Here is a 21,399-nt window from a genome sequence, read left to right as displayed (position 1 = left end):
TCTAAATTATTTAGTGAGGGTATTGTGTTTCGTAGTTCGTAGAACAGACACAGTCTCTATGAGATATATAGGTGATACAGTCTCTATGTGTTGTAGTTTATGTGACCTGTGTGACGTCTCAAGGCAGCTAGCAGACATTCGGATTAACCAGTTTGTCTGCTTCCTGACCTGGGCCCCATTTAGTCAATTAATGACTATATATTAACTTTAATTTTTGATTAAATAAATACATATCGCCAAGCTATGATCTGTGTTATTTTTGTCTGGCCACCAGTTCAGTGACGGTCTGCTCGGCATCCATCTTCACCTGATTTCCACGCTGAACACCGGAAACTCACCTGACATGACTACACGTGCCACTCCCTAAACTGAGACTGACTGGTCATCTTTATTAGCAATGTAGAAAATGGGCAAACAGCTCTCAGAGAGAATGGGCTGTCACGTCCACACATCACATGCACTTATTTAATAAAATCGCAGCATTTGCCGTCATATAATCGCACAGGCTGACATTGCGATATGATTAATCGTGGAGCACTAACGGAATGTGGCTGTTATACATGGTTGAATATAGCCCATTCAAATAAGGTTGATACGAATCAGATTTTTTTTTTTTTTAGTTCACCGAACTTGAGCTTTAATATGCACCAGAAAACAAAATATTTTCTTGTGCTTGTTTTTTCCACATGTTTATGAAGTAACAGTTTGTGCTCCATGACCGGACCGCTCCTTTAGGCATGATGCACTGCTGTTCTTCTGTTAAAATATATATTCCCAGACATTCAATAGGCTTTTAAAATGTTAATAGTTGGCCTCAATGGGTGTAACAGTAATTAGGTGAGATTAACAGATGTTTCATGTCATGGCTGTTTATATATTGTGTGTTTTTGCACGGGTAGGATTCGGTATTGGCTAATTAGCATTCAGGACCGTAACTATCTGTTGTATTCACCTTATGCACCAGAGGAACTAGCATGTAGCCATCTTGAAAATTTTGTCTCGGAACTTCTGTTCTATCAGTTCTAATATAGATATATCTGTGGTGTTGCTGTCAAAGTGTAATTAGCTAGCGAAGTGGATTTACAGGATATAGTGTTGTCAAACGCTATTATGAGTATTTTAAATTGTTCAGGGGATGTCATAAGTTGAAGCAGAGTGGGGAGATTTTAAAACAAGTGTAGCTTCATTTATAAATGCACAAGATCCTACCTTCAAGCTGTGGATGTACTGATGTGCCTCAGTGCTAATTAAACTCCAAGATACAACACAAAGTCATTAAATGTATCTCTGTTCAACACCTCTGACCATCTTCTCATGTCATTCACCCATCACATTATAGTTAATGTAAGCAGATTCTTTTAAGCTTTAAACTGGGACGTGGGGAGGGGTGCAACCATGTTTATATACACTCACACACGTGAAAGTGTATGTTTTAATTTATATTCTGTTTATAACTATTTTAATCACATTTAAGCCTCTTAAAAATTTATGTTGAAAACTTTAATTTAAAAAAATAAATATTCTTCAATGTTGAACTTGCATGTGTAATAAAACGAGCTGTCACTGTTGGAAATTTCATATTAAATACACATTTTAACACAAATTATTAACAATTTGAAACCTAAAAATGAAGGTGAATTATGCACATAACAATTAAATGCTTATATTATGAACAAGTGCAGTGTGTCATAGCTGTCTGAATGTGATCTGAGGGTCCAATTTACCTTGAAAAAACCAAACATTTAGAGTGACAAAAAACGCATCATTAGCATTTTCACGTAGTAATGTAGTAAAGGGGTAGACACTTCACCTCAATGTTATACATTGAATTTGCCAGATGTAATGTGACAACCAGAAACATTTTGGAAGAGAAATGTTTCTCATGAGAATAAGAACAGCTAGAATAGTTGGGCTTTTGGGTCTGAAAGCAAACTTGGCAAATTGAGATGTTTAGCACAAACTAAATCCAGCATTACAATATTATTTTCAACAAAATTAAAATCTGTTTCATTTGCTGTGTTAATTTTAGTTTAGAGAAATATTTTGTCTAAAAAATTTGGTAAACATAATTCCAATTCAAATCCATGCCCTGTGGACAATTGTGGACAATTTCATTAAAATTTCAACTCACGAGTTGAAAGGAATCAAATTCTGAATTGTGCACAACCCTACTGAGCAGCAACACTGCTCAATGTATCAGAGCTTCTAAACTAACCACTAGGCCACAGTTCCATTTTGCCACTATTTGAAGTAAGAAATGTTGGTCTTATGCTTTGATTTTGAAGTAATTGAAGCTTTTGCTTTATAAATATGTTGTTTGATTGACATGTTTTCCTGCTCAAATTGTACGATTTTGATGTAACGGGAACAAAATGTGAAATTCAAGGGAGCAAACACTTCCTGAAGTATTAAACATGCAAATGCTTATAAAAATTCATAAATTCATAAATCAACAGTATGAAAGGCTTATTAATTACATAATAATAAATTATGCAAGACATGTGGTTAAGTGTTTTCTAGTCTTGTGTTTTCAGTCTACTATTGCCAAATTTTTCATGGTTGCTAAGAAACTGGTAGACCATTGAATGCTTGGTATTTTACTGTAGGACTAGGGGCATATTTTATTAAAGGGTAAAACATGCTGTTAAGTTTTTTCTGCCTTTTTTGTTTGTGTGTTTGCATGAGGCATTTTCCTCTTTCTCATCTCTTGTTTGTAACTAATAGCTTCAGATCAGTCTGAGGTTGTGTCTCAAGTGATTTGTGATTAATTTAGAGTCCAGGATTTTTTCCTTCTCATTTCGACTCTTCTGTTTCTCTTTAGCTGCATTCTCCCACATATCTCCATTTTCTAGAAAGCCCTTGACAACTTTGTTTCAAATTAATAAGTGGAGAGAGAAAGTATATCATGCTCTCTAGTTTAGTACCAGTCTAGACCTCTTCATATGGCGATAACACTTTTACACTGAAATGCTGGTGCTAAATTACTACAAACATATAACATATTTTCTTGAAGGTGAAGTGTTTAATTTCTGCACCACTAGCATCACCAAACAAAATTGAAAAATTATGCTTCCTCGTCTTCCATTGGTCAAAGTAATGTATACTACTCCAGTGGTTAAATCCATATGTTCATAAGTGATGTTGACATGCAGGGAAGATTGGTGGTTTAGTAGTTTAATATCACCACTTTCCCATTTAATTACAAAACATTTGACATTTAACACACATTTTACTTTGTTTATTAGAGACTTCTTTGTCTTTTTCTTTTTTTTTTCTTTTTGTAGCATTGGTAAGCATGTGGGTTGTTCCAGAAATTTCCCTCTTGCTGTTATCTCCTTTTGTATGTGTGTTTGTGTGTATGAACAAGAGTTCACTGCTGCAAGTTTCCATGAATTGTTAAAGGGATAGATCACACAATAATGAAAATTCTCTTATCATTTACTCACCCTAATGCCATCCCAAATGTGTAACACTTTCTTCTGCTGTACACAAACATAGGTTTTTAGAAAGAAATCTCAGCTCTGTTGGTCCTTACAATGCAAATGAATGGTGATCAGATATTTGTATCCCCAGAAATCACATAAAGGAAAAAATAATCAATATGACTCCAGCATTTAAGTCCATATCTTCAGAAGCCATATAATTGGTCTGGGTGAGAAACGGAACAATATTTAAGTTTTTTTTTTCCTCCAAATCTCCACCTTCAAATGTGAAAGTGAAACTAAACATGCACCACATGTGACTCGGATGTAAAAGTGTAAGTGGATATTTATAGTAAAAAAAGGACTTAAATATTTATGTTTCTCACACACACCTATCATATCGCTTCTGTAGATATGGATATAACCACTGGAGACATATTCAGGGATGTAAAAAAATATATTGTATCTTACAATATGATGCGCAATATACAATACCATGTGTATTGTACGATATATAAACGAACGAATTATAGTGTTCGAAAAATTATAAACCAAGCAGCACAATATTGAGAGCTGCGGAACGGTCTCCTCCCCGTAAAGGCGGCGCAGAGCACTCACAAGAAAACAGAGCAACAAACTTTCAGTACATAAGCAAGAAGATCGATGCAAAAAGCAAGAAGATTGTACTGTAGCGGTACAGCTTGTCGAATTTTCCATACAATGGTGTCATCTTCTGGTGCTACATCCAACATGTCATTTTATTTACGCTGTCATCACTGCTCAAATCGGTGGATTTGTAAGGCAGAAACGGCAGCAGTAATTTTAACAGCCGACATGGAGCATGATGCGCACAACAAGACACTCATAAGTTATGAGTCATAACTATCAAAAAACAGCTTATTCAAAAAACCAACAACATAGGAAACCTGCGATTACACGAGACTTCTAATTATCTGCTTTTGACTTCAAATTATAAACCGCTTTGCGAACAACACTTGCGCACATGTTATAAGCCGGTAGTAACGGCGGTAAAGTTTACATGCAAAATGAAATGGGGAAGAGGGCATATAAAAATTACATGTACCGATCGGTTTTTGCTCAAGGCACTAAATAATATGGGATTATGTACATATATCATAAAACCAGAGGTTAGGTTCAAGTTTTTTTTTTTTTTTCCCCCACCTCTAAATAACATTGAAGGATGTTTTTTCCTTGCTACAGTCACTTCAGCTTGTTCACAGGGGGCTTTCAGACAACAAGGCATGATTTCCTATAAAATTGCTAAGTACTGAAACTATGTGTATTGTGAAAAGTGCTATACAAATATAAATGTACAGTAGACAAACTTATTTTCTCAAGAAAAACATGCAGTGCTGTTGTTACCTAGAGGTCTGTTTTTTTTGTTCCCACTGGCAGACACTTTTGTGGCATTTATGATTTAAAAGACATTTATGTCAAATCCTTGAATAAGATAAAACATTTGTTGGTGCTCGTGTCGCATTGTATTGTATTGTGAGGCTATGCATTGTATCTTGAAATTTGTGTATCGTTCCATGCCTAGTCTTATGAATTAATTTTGCCTTTGTGATTTTTGGAGCTTCAATGGTCTGGTCACCATTCAATTGCATTATTAAGACCAACAGATCTGATATATTCTTCTAAAAATCTTAGTTTGTGTTCTGCCAAAGAAAGGAAGTAAAAAATTAGGGTGAGTAATTAAATGTGAGAATAAATTTTTTTGGTGAACTATCCCTTTAAAGGTGCAATATGTAAGATTCAGAAACCCTTGTAATGATGATACCTGTGACCATTAAGTGAACAGCAGCCAACTACCTGTTGCTCGTGCACACACCCCATTGGGACGAGAGCAAGCATCGACCAAAACAATGACGTAACGTACAAGGAGACTGAATGTGATTCACCGACATCATGCTGACAGATGAGGTAGCATAATTAAAATTACACAGTTAAGATTGTTTTACTACAAACTTTGAGATTGTATGTTATATTTGACTCTCCAGTGCTGGAACAGGGCTAAAACGAAGTGTGGATATAGGTCTGACTATGCAAAACTGTAGTTTGAAGTAATCACTTTTCTTTGCATGATACATTTACTGCATTTATACTATAGCATATGTTGGCGTTAGCTAGCTAGCCAGCTTTATCAATAGCTGTTATCTAAATTTGGTTGATGATGACGGTATCTGTTTATAAAATAGACCGTTCATTATAACTATGTTGACACAGTTTAGTATTGATGTGATTCCATCACAACTAACATTTTGATATATTGATGCACTATTGTTTTATAATAATAGAATGTATATATTTTCTGTATTACCAAGTTATGTTACACTAATGAATGGGTCTTTTTGAATTATGTTGAATATTGTCTAGCATTCATTTCATGTGCTATTGTAATTTACCTTGCTGAATAATTACAGATTAACATTGCTGTCAGTTACTGTGAATCAGCATACCTGACTTGTAGTGTAAAGAGAAGATTGTTACGAAGTTATGAAGCAAGGTAGCTTGCAATTCGTCAGCGTTAGCAGGCATGATCAAGTTAGCTAAAATTACTTGTGGCACTATGTTTCACATGTTTTGCAATTATGTCAGCTTACTTGTCCAATAAGAAGAATACCAAGTCAGGGTCTGTTTTGATCCCCAAAACCGAAAGAAGATCCCTCCAGGAATCAGATTCCCTGACTATGTTCACTCTAGTTTTCGCTCGACCACGATCATGTTCCCGCTTAGCAAGACGGGATTCAGTAAATACATTTTTGCTCAGAGTCTGTGTAGGAGTCAGTGTTGTGCTGGGAGCCAGCAGTTTGCTGGATTCCATCTCAAAAATAACATTACCTAGTGTTGTAGACCATTGTCGCTGTTGAATAGCGGAAGAGAAGCACTAAGGCAAGGCTCTTGGGAGCACGCATAAACATCACATCCTTTGGATTTTCCCGGCAAAAGCGACCTGCTCTCTTCACGTGAAAATCAGTCTACAGGCTTTAATAGGTAACTTAGGAAGTCCGGGAAGGGCTCTTTGTTTTAAGTTGCGTTACAAGCCGTTCGCACATTGGTGAATAGTACATGAAAAGTGTTTCATATTGCACCTTTAAAGTTGTCTCTGCATATGAAGCTGGAATAGGAGCAGGTACTTGAACACTAAAAAATTCACACTCTTCTGCTTCAACTCGACCTTGAGTCTCCTTATATTTCAGCTTAATTATTCTTGAGCTTCCCTCAAGTTTATTCCCTCTTCTGAAAGCTGTTTGTGCTCAAGTTTCAGGAGAGAGTGTAAAACCACTGACATGTCAAATTGAGTGCTTTCATTTTAGATTTTGCTCAGTCAAGTACAGTTGATGTCAAAAGTTTGCGTATAATTTAGCCAAATATATTTAAACTCAGTTTTCACAATTGCTGACATTTAATCGTGGAAAACATTCCCTGTCTTGTGTCAGTTAGGATCAATACTTTTAATTTATTATTTGAATTATAGTAGAAAGAATGATTTATTTCAGATTTTATTTGTTTCATCACATTCCTATTTGGTCAGAAGTTTACAGACACCTTGTTAGTATTTAGCAGCATTGCCTTTAAATTGTTAACTTAAGTCAAACGTTTTGGATAGCCTTCCACAAGCTTCTCACAATAAGTTGCTGGAATTTTGGCCCATTCCAATAGACAGAACTGGTGTAACTGAATCAGGTTTGTAGGTCTGCTTGCTTGCACACACCTTTTGAGTTCTGCCCACACATTTTCTAGTGGATTGAGGTCAGGGCTTTGTGATGGCCGCTCAATACCTTGACTTTGTTGTCCTTAAGCCATTTTGCAACAACTTTGGAGGTATGCTTGTGGTCATTGTCCATTTGGAAGACCCATTTGCGACCAAGCTTTAACTTCCTGGCTGATGTCTTGATGTTGCTTCAATATATCCACACAATTTTCCTTCCTTATGATGCAATCTATTTTGTGAAGCGCACCAGTCCCTCCTGCAGCAAAGCACCCCCACAAAATGATGCTGCCACCCCCATGCTTCACGGTTGGGATGGTGATCTTTGGCTGTCAAGCCTTAACCTTTTTCCTCCAAACATAACAATGGTTACATTTTTGTTTCATCAGACAAGAGGACATTTCTCAAAGTTAAATCTTTGTCCCCATGTGCACTTGAACTGTAGTCTGGCTTTTTTATTGAGCATTGGCTTCTTCCTTGCTGAGCAGCCTTTCAGGTTACGTCAATATAGGACTCATTTTTACTGTGGATATAGATACTTGTCTATCTGTTTCCTCCAGAATCTTGGATTGATTTGCACTTTTCACAACTTAGTTTTGTTAAAAATTAGTTTTAATTACTTCAACCTAAGTGTATATAAACTTCTGATTTCAACTGTAGCTCTTATGTAGCAATGTTTGTCTTAGAGGGATGTTAGAGATAAGAGTAATTGATTTAGCTGAGTACTCTCTTACACAGACTCTCCTTGCCGTGACTCCGTGCTGCTTACCTGCCATCACTAATAAGGTTGAAAAGATGCTTGATTTGAGTGCAGAAACACAGATCTGATGAGCAAGACAGCGTCAACTTGCCTTGTGAACTGGCTGCCTTTTCCTTTTGTAATTAGAGAAAGGAATAGTGGATGGGATTCGAGAGAGTGTGGCGGCAGAATGTAGTGTGATGGTGAAATGAGGAGGCGGCAGTGTTTTTCACCTGCAATGCAGTGTTGGCTTTCCCTAGCCAATCGGAGCGCTTGGCTCTGAGGAAAAGGGCGGGCTGTTGTTGCTGACGGCAGCAGAGGGAGAGAGACACAGAGAGAGTGAGTGAGTGAGTGGACCGCTCCAGCTTCTCAGCATTCAGCATCGGTGTGCATGTGTGTGCGCACTGATGTGGCCTTCCTGTGCCTCTGGTACATGGCTCTGTCTCTGGCCTGCCAGCCCCTGTTGCCTTCATTAGCACTGTCTCTCATGGGCATCCGAGCATCCTGTAGGTAAGAGACAAACTTATACCACTGTGTGTGTGCATTGTATATCTTTGCTGTGTGTTTATAAGCATGTGCCATGCCATGAGAAGAGATTGATTTGGGTATGATCGTTAGGTTGAACTTGTTCATGTAGATCAGATTTGTTGTATTTTCTTTTTGTTCTCTCTCTCTCTCTCTTTTTTTTTTTTTTTTTTTGCAACTCTGGTTTATAAACTACGTTAGTGTTCCCTAATCGGTGCACCCTGAAAGCGACGTACAATATATTTACAGAATGCAAACCAAATTTGAGCCATTGCACCCATAGTGTTAGATTTATTGTGCAAATATCAGTGTTGCAGGTATGCATGCAACTCACTGAGCTGATCAAACCCATCTCATGCCAGCAACACCAAGGTCATTGTTTAGTTTTTAAGCAAACATACTGATTAAAATGTCTTGCCTACCTTGAATACACTCAAGTTGCTTTGGATAAAAGCATCTGCAAAATGCACAAATTTAAATGTTGACGTAAATCTTAGTGCAGTTGAGAGGAGACATTCTAGTTGAAGTTTTCAGATTAATAACAGCCTTTTCCAAAGCTTAAATTATAAGGGGCGATGAAAGAGAGCAAGATGTGTTGAATGCATGCAGTGCTGCAGGCTTCTGGGTGGGAGCCCTGAGATGTTGACGGCACTCAGCCCCTTTTTTGCACCTTTCCCTTCATCTAGGTTTGTAAGCGGTCAAGATGGGCTTTTCCTCACAAGCACAATTTAATCAGTGCTGGATTGGTTAGCGTGTAGTTCTTCTGCACTTTAATTGAAAGCCTCTGCAATGGTAGTGTTTGAAGGTGGCTAGTTCCTCTACTGTGCACATGCACAACCTCCATGCCATCAGGACATTGTTATCCAAACCACAGGTGGGAGAGGCCACACAGTTAATGAAATAGGTACTAAATGAAATCGATGTAAACAACCTTACTCCGCATTGCTGTCTGCATGCCAGTGAAATTTTGCATTTGCATTTGATTTTCACACATTTCTTGGTGTTACTGGAAGAGGACATTGTTTTGATGCATGCGTGAGTACTCTGACACAAGAGTGAAGAGAATGTCAGCCGTGTTGTGGTTGGTTTGTGTGGGTTGAAGAAGTTCTAAAGGCTAAGCTCTGTATTAAGATTGAATTTAACCCTCTGTGTGCCAAATTTTTCTCCCTACTCACAACGCTCATGCAGATTTACACTCATGCACAGATGCACACATCCCCCTTGTTTTCTCTCGCTGAATGTTTTAAATGATGTCTTGCGTCAAGGGTTTGGGGAGGGGAATTTCTGGTTTAGTTAATAGACCAGGCTGGATGCTATGGATTGATGCTTTTATTAGAATCCTCCTTCACTGAAAAATAATGTAAAATATTAGAGGGAATTATGGAAATGCGATTCATAGTCTGGATGGCATGATAAGGAAGAGTCTTTTCTGCAACCTTTCTGTTCATCGATCACGAGAAGCCTTATTTTATAGTATTTAAAACAGATTAAAAAATTGTGTACGAGAAATCTTGCAAACTTTTGACTGGTTCTTCTATGGAACTGTTACCAGCCTGATACCTTATAAAACACAACATTGTTTCCTTGAAGAATAATAAAATTCTCTGCACTCTAAATGCCCAAAATTTCATAAAGCCAGCCAGTCAGATAACAGGTCATATACAGTATATATACACCAATCAGCCATAACATTAAAACCACCTGACTAGGGTTGCAACGGTATGAGATTTTCACGGTATGATAACAGTCTCGGAAAATATCACCGTATCACGGTATTACACAATTACTATTATTAGTGAAAACAGAAGGGTTATTTTATTAATTTATTTATTTTTGAGCAAACACTTTTATTATAATTGAAACTTGAAACCATTTATTTTATTGAAGTATGTGTAAAAAAACGTTCTCCCTTTTGAAAATAAATAAATAAATAGAAAAAACAAGAAAGCTAACAGAATTATAATAAACAGAATTATAAACATGATCAAAAATAGCATGTAACTATAACATGTTATAATACTAAAGCATGTAAGTTTACATGTTAGCATAGTATGTTAAATTAACTACTAAATGAAAAATAACATCAGCTGTGTGAGCTTTTGAGGTAATGTCCTATGATTATTAACAGTTAACATATACTGTAGGTGCGTGACAGTGAGACCAGACTGCTCCTGTCTGTACCTTTAACTCAGTGCTTCTCAACTGGTTTTGCTTCAGGACGCAGATTTTACATTGGAAATCAAGTGTCGACCTGTCATAGATTAAATATAACCTGTATTTAATGTATCCTGGGTTGCATTTCCTTTTATGTTGTATAGTTTTGTTTGTGGTTTTCCAGTACAAGGACATGCATCAAGTGACATTATTTTTGTTGTTGATGTCAAAATCTACAGGAAGTTTTCTCTCCCCCTTTTAAAAATTGAAGAGCATATTTACTTATATGGGCCCATTATTATCCCATTTGTTACCTTATATTAAATATTTATATGCATATTACACAGAAGGAAAGGCTCCTCATTACCATGGTTAGGTCAGTGTGCTAGTCTTAAATAATAGTAATAATAATAATAAATTAATGTATTTATGAAAAATAAATACTAGCTGAAACACATCTTGAAACTTTAATTACAACTGCCACTGTTGATATAAAATGAGGTCTAATAGATTCTACCTTTTTAGATTATTTGATATTAAACTATAACATTTTGTCAAAATATAACATATATTACTATATTATAATATATTACTCATGTAAAATCCTGAAACAAATTTGTAAAGGTGATGGTGTGTAATATTTTTATTTTTTTGGGCGCATTGCATAGTGTTGCTCACAGTGCTGTTTGGCATGTCAGGGCTGCTACTGTCTGAGAGGTTTGAATTGACAATCTACATAACACTTTAAACTAGAATTGAAATTGGTCACAGTTTTGATGTCTGTGCTCCGCATTATCGAGGGAAGCCCAGTTGTTGAACGCGCACGCCAGAGAGAAGAGCAGATCATTAGCGTGAGCTCGTTTCACTCGCGAAAGTGCAGATGAGTAGTCTTTAGCTGTTTGCGAGATTATCATTAAATCTGCATCAGCAGTCCGAAATAGTAGATCACTTGGGCGGCCGTCGAAATTTCTTCAATGGGAGAAGTTACCATGGCATTGATATTTCCCTGCTGTCCGCAACCCAGTCCGAATATACCAGTTGAGAAACACTGCTTTAACTCACACACTCAAGTCAGACCCCCTCGCTTCACTCTGACATCTGCTGCATGTGTGTGTTTGTGGCACAAGTTGACGAGTCTGACAGACAGTCGAGAAGGAAAGGAGATGCGCACGCGCATGTGAGAATCTCTGACCGGTTGCATTTCTTCCTCAATACCGTAGATAAGCAAATGTACATGGAGTGATAACCGTTAATTTTCAAACCGTGGTATACCGTGAAACCGGTATACCTCTGCAACCCTACACCTGACTAATATTGTGTAGGTCCCCCTTCGTCCCAATCTGCATCTCAGAATCGCATTCTGAGGTTCTATTCTTCCAACCACAATTGTACAGAGTGATTATCTGAGTTAACGTAGACTTCAATTCGAGTCTGGAAATTCTCTGTTGGTCTCTCTTATCAACAAGGCATTTCTGTCCACAGAACTGCCACTCACTGGATGTTTTTGTCACCATTCAGAGTAATTTCTAGAAAATTATTACATTCCTGTGGATCTCCCAGGAGATCAGCAGTAATACTCAACAGAAATACTCAAACCAGCCCATCTGGCACCAATGATCATGCCACGGTCCAAATCACTGAGATCACATTTGTTCCCCATTCTGATGGTTGCTGTGTACATTAACTGAAGCTCCTGACCCATAACAGCATGATTTTATGTACAACTGCCACACGATTGGCTGATTAGATAATCGTATGAATGATTGTTGGTGCCAGATGGGCTGGTTTGATTATTTCTGTAACTGCTGGTCTCCTGGGATTTTCACGCACAACAGTCTCTAACATTTACTCAGAATGGTGCCAAAAACAAACAAAAAAAAACATCCTGTATTCTGCGGATGGAAACGCCCTGTTGATGAGAGTTTAATAGAGAAAGGCCAGACTGGTTCGAACTGACAAAGTCTATGGGAACATGGATAAGCAGACAAGTCTGACAAATAAATAAACGGTGGCCCACCCTAAAGTCCAAAATGCCCTCCAAAGATCACTTCGTACCGCCCCTGGTATTCATACAGAAAAATTGTATATTTTACACATACAAATCAAAAGTATATGTACAGTTGAAGTCAGAAGTTTACACACACTTGGGTCTAATTTTTTAACAACAACACAGATTTCATATTAGCAAACTATAGTTTTGGCAAGTCGTTTAGGATATCTACTTGGTGCATGACACAAGTAATATTTCCAACAATTGTTTACAGACAGATTGTTTAATATATCACAATTCCAGTGGGTCAGAAGTTTACATAGCAGCTTGGAAAATTCCAGAAAATGGTCAAGCCTTTAGGCAATTAGCTTCTGATAGGCTAATTGGAGTCAACTGGAGGTGTACTTGTGGATGTGTTTTAAGGCCTACCTTCAAACTCAGTGCATCTTTGCCTGACATCATGGGAAAATCAAAAGAAATCAGCCAAAACCTCAGAAATCATACCGCTCAGGAAGATATGCATTCTGTCTCCTAGAGATGAACGTAGTTTGGTGCAAAAAGTGCAAATTAATCCCAGAACAACAGCAAAGGACCTTGTGAAGATGCTGGAGGAAACAGGTAGACAAGTATCTATATCCACAGTTAAACAAGTCCTATATCGACATAACCTGAAAGGCTGCTGAGCAAGGAAGAAGCCACTGCCCCAAAACTGCCATAAAAAAGCCAGACAACAGTTTGCAAGTGCACATCAGGACAAAGATCTTACTATTTGGAGAAATGTCCTCTGGTCTGATGAAACAAAAAATTGAACTGTTTGGCCATAATGACCATCGTTATATTGGGAGGAAAAATGGTGAGGCTTGCAAGCCGAAGAACACCATCCCAACCGTAAAGCATAGGCATGGCAGCATCATGTTGTGGGGGTGCTTTGCTGCAGGAGGGACTGGTGCACTTCACAAAATGGATGGCATCATGAGGAAGGAAAATTATATGGATATATTTTAGCAACATTTAAGACATCAGCCAGGAAGTTAAAGCTTGGTTGCAAATGTGTCTTCCAAATGGACATTGACCACAAGCATACCTCCCAAAGTTGTGGCAAAATAGCTTAAGGACAACAAAGTCAAGGTATTGGAGTGACCATTAAAAGCCCTGACTTTTAAGCCAATAGAACATTTGTGGTATTAACTGAAAAAGCACGTGTGAGTAAGGTGGCCTGCAAACCTGTCTCAGTAACACCAGTTCTGTCTGAGGGAATGGGCCAAAATTCCAGAAACTTATTGTGAGAAGCTTTTGGAAGGCTACCCAAAATATTTGACCCAAGTTAAACAAAATAAAGGCAATGCTACCAAATACTAACAAGGTGTATGTAAACTTCTGTCCAACTGGGAATGTGATGAAATGAATAAAAGCTGAAATATGTAATTCTTTCTATTATTATTCTGACATTTTACATTCTTAAAATGTAGTGATCCTAACTGACCTAAGACAGGGAATGTTTTCTATGATTAAATGTCAGGAATTGTGAAAAACTGAGTTTAAATGTATTTGGCTAAGGTATGTAAACTTCTAAACTGTAAATGTATATGTACAAAGCCTACTGTAGGAATAGGAAATATGCTGCTTGAATATCCAAACAGGAGCTGCCACAGGCTGAACAAACCTTGACATGGCTTGGGGTTTGCAATCTACATTCAAGACCACAGACACTGCAGAGATTTCTGCAACCTCTATGACCATCCATCATGAAGAGACTCTGCAGTTCAATGAGGCTTTTACCAAGTTATAAATGGTCTGCTGGTGACTGACCTTGTTTATTGATACTTTTAGAAAGCTGTTCCATCAGGATTTGAAATCTATGAGAATTAATCAGAGAGAAGTTAGAGAGTTGCCCAATGGGGTTGTTTTGTGATTCATCTGGGTGCCTTCATCAGTTCTTCATCATTGAGAGTTTTCAGAGCATAACTTTGGATTGATTAACTATAATGCTGACATGTGCATGAGCATCCATGTTCAGCAAATGCATGTGTGATAAATGAATACATCTTATATTATATTATATATAATATATATTATACCTTCATTATGATTCAAAATGAACAGATCATCTTATAACATTCATATCCAACTACACTCAATTGATATAAACTATAAAATATTGTAATATTTTCATAGAAGAAACCTCAGACACGACTGCATTGGCTGTGTCTGGGCCCCAAATGCGGTTTGTAAAGACTGTTTAGACTATTTATTTTTTTTTTTTTTTTTTTGGGGAAATTCAAAAAAATGTGCAATGTGATTGAATATCATGATAAATATCAAATGATACGAAAAAGAATATCGTGATAATATTTTTTGCCATATCGCCCAGCCCTGGTAAACATCTGTGGTTTTGTGTCGAAGAAGTGCTTGAGCCTTACTGATGGTGCTGTGGGATTACTTTAAGGCAGTTTTCCCAACCTTTTTTCCCGTTAAGGATCAGGGCTGGCAGCCCAAAGGTTGTTTGAGAGTTGCAGAGAGCTTGAGTAGGACCTTGAGTAAGTCATCTGTTAAATTATGAAATAACCAAAACCCTATCCACATAGAATTAAAAGGGCTATTGACCTATTAGACTGACACAACAGAAATGCTAGCAATTCTGGTATGTTGACTGGTTTGTGCTGTCTGAGTTGGCAACTGTAGAAAGTAGGAGCTCCCACAATCTCTCCAGACTTGGATTTCACAACATTTTATCAGGCAGAGTTTTGTCATTTTGTCAATCCTTCCCACAGCAGAGTGTTGTAATCTAAAGAGAAAATGTGCTGTCCTCTTCTGTTAATACTGAACTGCACATCTTCCCAAAGTTTTCAGGAAAAAAGATAAATCATCACAATGTTTTTTACATCTGGTTGTTCTTAATACATTACCATAGTGCATATTTGGGGAGAACAGATTTGGGTGTTGTAATATCTGGGCAATAAAGAAGTTGCATACTCGAATATTTCGTTGGGCCCCATTTAGCTTTGATTATATGGAGCCAGAAATATGCCAAAACAATTTTAATTATAGACTTTTGAATTATAAGTGTGATTTTTGCCAAATGTAATATTACGTTGTATTTTAATATGGTATGAATTTGAATTTTTTTAAACTCCAAATACCAGAGAACACTTAGACAAATGTCTCATGTGCTGAGAATGTGCTAACCATAAAAATATAAATCATTCAAGTTTAAGAACTTGTGCCAGAGAATTATGCTCGTGCCAGAGAATTATTGCACCTCGAGCTGTAATTGGCCAAAATGCTCAGTTCGACTTTTCCGAGACTTGGGCAAGCTATTTTCCGAGACTTTTTCTGTAGATCTGAATTTCTGTGGTTTGAATTGTAGAATATTGAATTTGGTGTTCTGAATTTGTTCTTCATCTTAAACTTGAAGCTGTATTTTTTTAAAACGGGATATTTACAGTGTAAGAATTCAGAACCAAAAATTTGCTGTTTGAAAATATTTATAAAATTGTGCCATTTAAAAAAATTAAATCAATTTGGTTAAATATGAAATGTCCTGGATTGGAGTTTAAAAAAATTATAATTCAAACCTATTTAAAATACAACGTAATATTACATTTGGCAAAAATCACACTTATAATTCAAATTCAAAAGTCTATAATTCAAATTTACACAATTCAAATTGTTTTGGCATATTTCTGGCTCCATATGATTACAGCATGCATTTGATGTGGCATGTTTTTCGACAACCTTATGCAACGGCACAACATTTGTTTCCATCCAGATTTGCATTCATTTTTGGCCGTGATCTTTGATGATGGTAAAATGTAACCACTCCGTAAAGTCTTCCTGCACATCCCAAACACTTCCAATGGGGTTAAGGTCAGGACTCTGGTGGCCAATTCATGTGTGAAAATTATTTCTCATGCTCCCTGAACCACTCTTTCACAATTTTAGCCTGACAAATCTTGGCATTGTCATCCTGGAATATGCCTGTGCCATCATGGAAGAAAAAATCAATTTGATGGGATATTCTGGTCATTCAGTATGTTCAGGTAGTCAGCTAACTTTATTTTATTGCTGCATAACATTGCTGAGCCTAGACATGACCAATTAAAGCAACCCCAGATCATAACACTGCCTGCTTGTACCTTGGGCACTATGCACGACGAGTGCATCGCTTCATGCGCTTCCCTTCTTACCCTGACATGCCCATTGTTTGGAATGGGGGGAAATCTGGACTCATCAGACCACATTACCATTTTCCATTGCTCCACAGTCCAATCTTTATGCTCCATAGCAATTTTAAGTAATTTTTTCTGATTAGCCTTGCTAGCAAGTGGCTTTCTTGTGGCCACACAGCTGTTTAGTCCCAATCCTGAAAATTTGTGTTGCATTGCGCACGTGGAAATGTTTACTTTCACTATTAAACATAGCTGTGAGTTCACTGTCAATTTGTGATGTGACTTCAAGCATTTAGTGATCTCAGATCATGATCATTCCAAAAAAAAAATCCGACCACATTCTTCCGTGAAGTTGATGGTTCACCACTATCCTTCCAGGTTTTGATAATGCGTTGAACAGTTCTTAGCCCAATTCCAGTGATTTCAGCAATCTCCTTAGTTGTTTTCTTGATGCAGGCCAGTAATTTCCCCCTTCTGAAACACAGTAACATCTTTTCCACGACCGTGGGTTATGACTTCCGTTGTGGTCATTTAAGAAATGAGAAGCTACACACCGCATCAGTTAGGGTTAAAAGAATTGTTACCAGCTGAAACATATTAAACACTGCAATAATGCTCCAATCATAGGCTCTTAAGTATCTGCTTGTTTAAATCCAAATGGTGAATTTCTTTTGGCCAGGCAGTGTAGTGTGGCATGAGTGAAGGTTAATGGGATAGATCACCCAAATTTTTAATTCTGTTGTGATTAACTCACACTCATGTTGTTCCAAACCCATAAGACTTTCTACAGTGGAACACAAAATGAGATGGTAGGCAAAATGTTGGCCTCAGTCACCATTCACTATCATTGTATGGGGAAAAAATTATGCCATGCAAGGGAATGGTGATGAGGCTGCAAGTCCCTCTCTAAAATTCTGCCTTAAAGAAAGTCATATGGGTTTGGAACAACATGAGGGTGAGAAAATTATTACAGAATTTTTATTTTTGATGAAAGCCATCCCTTCAAGTTTTTTTTTTTCCATTACCAATTGGATTTTGCAAAAATAATGGTTTTCAAACAGGTTTCCCTAATCCTTTTTGCAGTGCCCTTTCCGCTCTCCCTTGAAGAAAACAGGTTGTCCAGCCCCGAACTTGCACCATTGGTTGAGCCAGAAGTTAACATGTCTGACTGCCCAACCAAACAGAGCAATGTTTAAAGGAATCACAGTCAAAATGGCTACATTCACAATCTTTAGGTCCATACAAAGCAAGTGAAGGATGGCTAGAACTTAGAAGGTCCATAAACCATATAAAGGCTGCATAAAAGTAATGCATAAGACTCCAGTGCTTAAAGCCATATCTTCAGGAGCAATATGATGTGTGTGAGAAACAGAATATTATTCAAATAATTTTTCACTATAAATCTCCACTTTAACATTCACATTCTTTAGTTTTTGGCGATTTGCTTTGTGCATATCGCCACCTACTAGGCAGGGAGGCGAATTTATAAATTGCAGGTTTGGGTGCATATGAATGGAGTGTGAAATTTAGTGTGTCCATGGTGTTAGTAGAGGTTTGATTACTGTTGATTAGAGACAGTGAAGTAAAGACAGTGACTTTCATTGCTTTTTAGCATAGAGCGTGTCTATTAAACTGATGGAAGCAGCTCCGGCTGAAGACAGCGACTGGATCTGTACATCTGGACACACATCTTCGTGAGATAACCGAAAACACGAGACGCTCATGTGAAAAGAGCTGTGTAGCTGTCTCATTATGTAACATGACTGACAACTAGTTGTCGGGTCCGGTCCCATTCACACAGCACAGGTTTACCAAAAATATCGTTATAAGTCCTGAATATTTAAGGGTGTCAGTTCAGTTACAGAATGCAATTGTCACACACTTTTTCAAACAGAACTGATAACTGTATTCTGCTTCTGTGTGAATGTGGCCAATGATTACACTGTTCTGTAAATTACTTTTTAGGGGTTCAAGCCCGAAGACTGAAACCCTGTTGTAATTGTAATGATTTTTATTTTTATTATTCTGCCCTTGAACTGATTGTGCAGACTAAAAAGTAAGTCGTAGAGAGCTGAAACTTTCAGGAAAGGTAGTCTCCTACTACAGCGTATCACATTTTTGGCCCTTATGTCCGATTCGCACGTAAATTGCCATGTGTCTACTATGATAACTTTTTGTCAGGAGTTTTCAAAGGAATTTTGATTTGTCAAAGTATTGCAAAGATATAAGACAAAAAATTGGTCAGGTGTCATCCATTTTGGTATGTATTGACCAATATCTTCCAAACGAAAAAGCTAAATGTTACGAAACTTGCCATCTGACAACAGGACATTCTGAGGAAGCACGCAAATTCACGAAAAACTTCGCCTATAGGGGGCACTACAACTAAAAAAATGCCCATAACTCTGCAAATGTAGTATTAATGAAGTTGAAAGTTGGTATGCTTCTTTTAGGGTCCAAATGCTTACATATTCTACAATATGACTCAGACAATTAAATGGCTGCCAGCAGCGAATCATATTTCAGCAAAATGGCTGTATAAATGGTGTGTAAATTATTGTATATTATCCAATGTTACCTGCTATTGTGAATTACATGTAGGACTCCCTAGGACCTAGGTCAATAATTATCAAAGAAAAGTTTAACTTTATTTATTTATTTATTTAGGGGTTGCATTTATCATGTGGGTTTGACTAAGTGTATCCAAAAGCCTATATTCCTAAAATAAATATTCAAACTTCTAAAATCTTTTCGGGTGCTTTGTGGTTTTATAACAGTTAAAAAGTAAAAATAAAAATGACCACCATAACAATTATCCTGTTTCAAGATCGTTGAACACAGTCATATTTAATACCAGTTTGCAAATTCAGCAACTTACAAAGTAAATATACATATACAAATACATTACTTTTTTGCATACTTTGAAAGCTCTTAAAAGGCTTGAACCCTGTTAATTTCTGCTTGTGGCTATATTTTATAGTTGTTATTCATGTTATTTAGCATGTCTCTGCAGCTGACCCTAACATGTACCCATTTATTACATGGCAGCTTACCAGAGATTTAAATAAATGGACAAAATATTAAGTTGAAATTATTTTATTATATTAGAAGAGATTGTGATAGTGGAGTGATACTAGATACCAAATAAACACAGAAATGCTGGAAATCGGTTTCTAGGACAACGGTCGATTTATACAGTTTGGCTGTCATCTGTCATGTTACAAAAATATTTCACTGCAGAAACATGCGTTTGACCAGTCAGAATCAAGTATTCTAGAAAGCCATGAAATACACTGGGATGGAAGAAAGTGTTTTTACATATTGAACTGCCTGTGTGCTCTTTGAAAAGCTGAAAATGTAAAACCACGATGTTGTTGTGGTTAAGTCTTAAACTTGCACTTTAGTTCAGTGCCTTGTCTCTTTAATTATGTCTTTGAGGTTGAATCTCCTGAGTTATATACCATCTACTTTCAGATTGCATTTCTCATAGTTATCTTTTAATAAATGTTTCCATTTTTTTAATTGTACTAAAACTTATTTTATGGTAATATAGGAACTTTATATAAGAAGTTAATCTTGTTGTCCTTTTCAACCAAAGAAGATGTTCAAGGCACAGACTCAAAGGAATAGTTCACACAAAAAGGACAGTTCTGTCATCTACTCACCTTCATGTTGCTCCAAACCTGCATGATTTTGTATCTTCTTTTGGAACACAAAAGTAGCCCTTTTCCACCGACACTGTACAGGTGGAGGTTCCTGGGCTGGTGTGAATTCTCGAACTGTTCCTCGGATTTGCACTGCAGAAAAAACTGTTCTGGACCCAATTTGCTTGTCTCCACGCAGGAACCAATTACGTCGGGGGGTGGAGGGCATGATAATGTTTCATCACCAGGAAAAGTTTTCAAAAACAAAAACTCTAGTTTCCAACTGCAGTAAGGTGTACTTCATTATAACAACAATAAAAAAAAAAAAAAAAAAAAAGGTAGACATCAAAAGCTTTTGCCGAAAAAGCTTGTCTTCTACGGAGATCCAAGATAAATAGAGAAACCGCAAAGGGGAAAAATGTCTACGAGGATATACTGCAAGAAATAATGCTTGCCGGTATTTAGTGTCCTCTGCAGCTGACCTCAGTAAGTTATTAGATTTGCCAACCTTGTTAGCTTTCCGTAAACTCTTCTCATCTTATTTTTTGCATGGTTTTGTTTAGTAAGGGGATTTTTGACCAGCTAGTCACTTATTTAGGAAGATCACGCTATCTGTTAAGTAAACCGTTGGGATTATCAATCAAGACGCATATTATATATGACATAATATTATATGCTATGACAAAAATCCAAATTATAACCATCTGCTACACCAATTTTAATAACGATTACACTTTATAGTACTTCGCAAGTTAAGCCCCATTAAAAAGTTCGTATAAAATGTAATTTCGTTACCTGTCTTGCAATGTAATAATGTTGGATTGCATTTATCTGTATGTTTAAAGCTGTCCACAAAGACAGAAGGAAAAGCTGTACATAAACACTGTGAAATGCCATGTTTGTTTATGTTTGAGGTATCGTAGAACTACCAAGTAGCCACTTAACCCATGACGTCACAGTTCGGATTTCAAGTCAGTGGAAATGTGCTGCCAATTTTCGATAGGCTCCAGATTCCCCAGCCAT

General features: G+C 37.1%; 1 protein-coding gene across 5 annotated transcripts in view; it reads left to right on the top strand.

Annotated features, from left to right (window-relative positions):
• srpk1b (SRSF protein kinase 1b) overlaps window positions 1–21,399 on the top strand; it is a 57,007-nt gene that overhangs the window by 17,177 nt on the left and 18,431 nt on the right. For 2 of the 5 annotated variants that reach the window (XM_052101010.1, XM_052101006.1), the window contains exon 1: window positions 8,255–8,404. The exons of the other annotated variants lie outside the window; for them this stretch is intronic. In XM_052101010.1, coding sequence (XP_051956970.1) covers window positions 8,286–8,404 — 119 coding nt within the window. In that variant the 5' untranslated portion in view covers window positions 8,255–8,285. Of the gene's footprint in view, window positions 1–8,254; window positions 8,405–21,399 lie in introns of those variants that run through there. 5 annotated transcript variants of the gene reach the window in all.

Source organism: Xyrauchen texanus, chromosome 32, assembly GCF_025860055.1.
Source record: "Xyrauchen texanus isolate HMW12.3.18 chromosome 32, RBS_HiC_50CHRs, whole genome shotgun sequence".
Classification (NCBI taxonomy): domain Eukaryota; kingdom Metazoa; phylum Chordata; class Actinopteri; order Cypriniformes; family Catostomidae; genus Xyrauchen; species Xyrauchen texanus.
Note: the sequence above shows the minus strand (reverse complement) of the source record. Positions and strands in the feature narration are given on the sequence as shown.